Below are 2,994 nucleotides of genomic sequence, written 5' to 3'. Positions count from 1 at the left end.
ACAGTATCAGTAATGCGTATATATACACATAATAATATCCACAGTATCAGTGCCACTTATACATATAATAAAGTACAAGTAAATAAAAAACTTCAACTCAACTTGTGATTTGAATAATCTAAGAAGTAACTACTTGGTCATAATTTATAAAATTGTGAGAATACCACATCCTAACCAAGTAGTTACTTCAAAGATATAAGTATTTAAAAAAATAAATACTTTAAAGCTCAAGTTCATGTAAAATTATTATTGTAAGATTTCTTTTCTACAGATAGATGGACGTGTGGAACAGAACAACAGTAAGTGAGTTCATTCTTATGGGAATCACTGATCTGCCATGGCTTCGGAAATTCCTTTTATTTCTAGTCTCTTTTTTCTACCTAGTTGACATTATGGGAAATCTATCTATTGTCGTATTGGTGATCAGAGACCACACGCTACATTCCCCAATGTATTTCTTGTTGGCCAATCTTTCCTTTGTGGATATTCTATTTTCCATGGTTACGGTTCCCAAAATGATAGCTGGATTTTTGGTGGAGAACACTATTTCGGTAAAGGGTTGCATTGCTCAAATGTATTTCTTCCATTTCTTGGGTTGTGCTGAAGGTGTCCTTCTGGCTGCGATGGGATATGACCGATATGTTGCCATCTGCCACCCCCTACGATACATTGCCATTATGAAGAAGAGTACTTGCATCCAACTGGTCTTAATTTCATGGCTCATTGGTCTCACAACTTCACTAGTTCATGCAGTTATGACATCACAGCTCCCATTTTGTAACATTAAAAGAGTAAAACACTTTTTCTGCGATGTTAAACCAGTAATAAAGCTAGCATGCAAAGACATCCATGTCAATGAACTCACTTTAACCATTGTCACTGGCTTTCTGAGCACAAGCACATTTTTTCTTACAACCCTGTCTTATGTCTACATTATTACTCATCTCCTGAAGATACGCTCATCAAAGGGAAGGTCCAAGGCTTTCTCAACATGTTCCTCTCATTTAACCATTGTCATCTTGTTTTATGGGACAGCAATGTGCACTTACCTTGGACCTGCCTCTGAAAACTCAATTGAAAAAGACAGGGTGGCAGCTATATTGTTTACAGTTATTACCCCTACTCTGAACCCTCTTATTTATACTTTAAGGAACAAAGAGGTTAGGAAGTCATTAATAAAACTTATGAACAAATGTATTATTTGGAGGTTATGTCAGCAATAATGGATTAGTATCATATGCTTGTTAATTATGACACAATCTAATAGGCCTTTCATAAAACTCAATAACAAATAAGTCAATTAACTACAACTACTGCAGTGATGTGTGGAGGGGTGAGTCAGAGCCTTTCCTGTCTTACTAACATATAAAGTATATGAAAAATTAGAAAGAACATTTATTGAATAACTTCTTTGTATTATTCTAATCATTTTTACAATCAAAACTCTGGAGCAAAAAGTCTATGGCAGGTGAGGCCTGTCTTTCCCAGACATGTCTAATCAAAATTCACCCTATTTCCAACAGTATATCCTGCTGTACCTGTGTATAATGCCCACATGAACACTTTGGCTCATATATTATATGTAAATCTGGCTCTGGTTTACCTCACTGCATGTCCCTCACCTACTGTATATATTCTATTTTGGTTAGAGGACATCCAGATAAAATATTTAAATATTTAATTTTCATAAGTCTACCCTCCTATGAAAAAAAATGTTTGACTTAATTGCTTGCCTCCAGTACCATAAGGCGTAAGCACCAACAAACTTTGAATTTGCTTGGGATTCACATCTTTACATGGCAAATCAATTGGGGTTCTGACTGTTCTGCAAGCCAGTGGGGATTACATGTTACAAAATATAATTTTTTGGGGTGAATATTCTTAATTAAATATTAGATTTTTTTTTTAATCTTCAGTTAAAATATTTTGTATTTTAAAAATGACATATAGGGGGTAATTCTGAGTTGATCGCAGCAGCAAGTTTGTTAGCAATTGGACAAAACCATGTGCACTGCAGGGGGAGCAGATATAACATTTGCAGAGAGAGTTAGATTTGGGTGGGTTATTTTGTTTTTGTGCAGGGTAAATACTGGCTGCTTTATTTTTACACTGCAATTTAGATTTCAGTTTGAACACACCCCACCCAAATCTAACTCTCTCTGCACATGTTATATCTGCCCCTCCTGAAGTGCACATGGTTTTGCCCAACTGCTAACAAAATTGCTGCTGCGATCAACTCAGAATTAGGCCCATAATGCGATGATTCATGTCAGTTAATTTTTTATAGAATTACATTTATTTTAATATTTAAGACTCTCATTAATTAGAACTCGCATGTGAGATTGCAAAGAATCTGAAAAATTTACTTTATTTATCAAGAGTCAGAATACTAGGGACCAGATTTTCCTGAGTCCACTAATCGGTCAGTATTCAATTACTGTATATGTGTTTTAATTATATTCCACTCATGCTCCGTTCTGGCTGTGATTTTTTTGACCTGATATGCTCAACGAGACACTATCGAAGGATGCCATTTTATTGTTGGTATTATAGTTTCTACTATATATAACAGAAATATATGAATTCAGGTCAGATAAATCAGAACATACCAGAACTTGGGGTTATATGTGTAGACACATAACTTCTCTCCACAAATGCCAGATCCATCAATTGCAGAGCTGCCACCCAATTAGTGACACTTTCTGATAGTAGTGGCCACTGATTGGCTGGTGGCTTGGCAATTGACAGAAACCACATAGGTTTCGGCATTTGTGGAGAGGAGCTATATGGGTATACACCTTCAGCTCCTCTAGGTATGGCTAATTTTGGAATTTTTTTAATGCCCTGGGATGCTACTGGACAAGAGGACTGAGTACCACAGCGATAGGTGAGTATGGTCCCCCTATGCAGAAGATTCTACTGGACAAGTGGACCAAGCGGCACCAGGAATAAGGTGAGAATATGTGAGTATGAGTGTATTTATTAAAGTTATAC

At 36.2% G+C, this 2,994-nt stretch overlaps 1 protein-coding gene across 1 annotated transcript; it reads left to right on the top strand.

The window, feature by feature from the left end:
* The first annotated feature begins 275 nt into the window (after positions 1-275).
* Positions 276-1,223, top strand: LOC134979965 (olfactory receptor 12D1-like). Its single transcript, XM_063946569.1, has one exon. The coding sequence runs from the start codon at positions 276-278 to the stop codon at positions 1,221-1,223; it is 948 nt and encodes a 315-aa protein (XP_063802639.1).
* The last annotated feature ends 1,771 nt before the right edge of the window (positions 1,224-2,994 follow it).

Source organism: Pseudophryne corroboree, chromosome 12, assembly GCF_028390025.1.
Source record: "Pseudophryne corroboree isolate aPseCor3 chromosome 12, aPseCor3.hap2, whole genome shotgun sequence".
Lineage (NCBI taxonomy): Eukaryota > Metazoa > Chordata > Amphibia > Anura > Myobatrachidae > Pseudophryne > Pseudophryne corroboree.
This window is presented reverse-complemented; position numbering and strand designations above follow the sequence as displayed.

Coding starts and splice junctions, on each gene's coding strand:
- LOC134979965 (XM_063946569.1), top strand. CDS start 276: ATGGACGTGTGGAACAGAACAACAGTAAGTGAGTTCATTCTTATGGGA.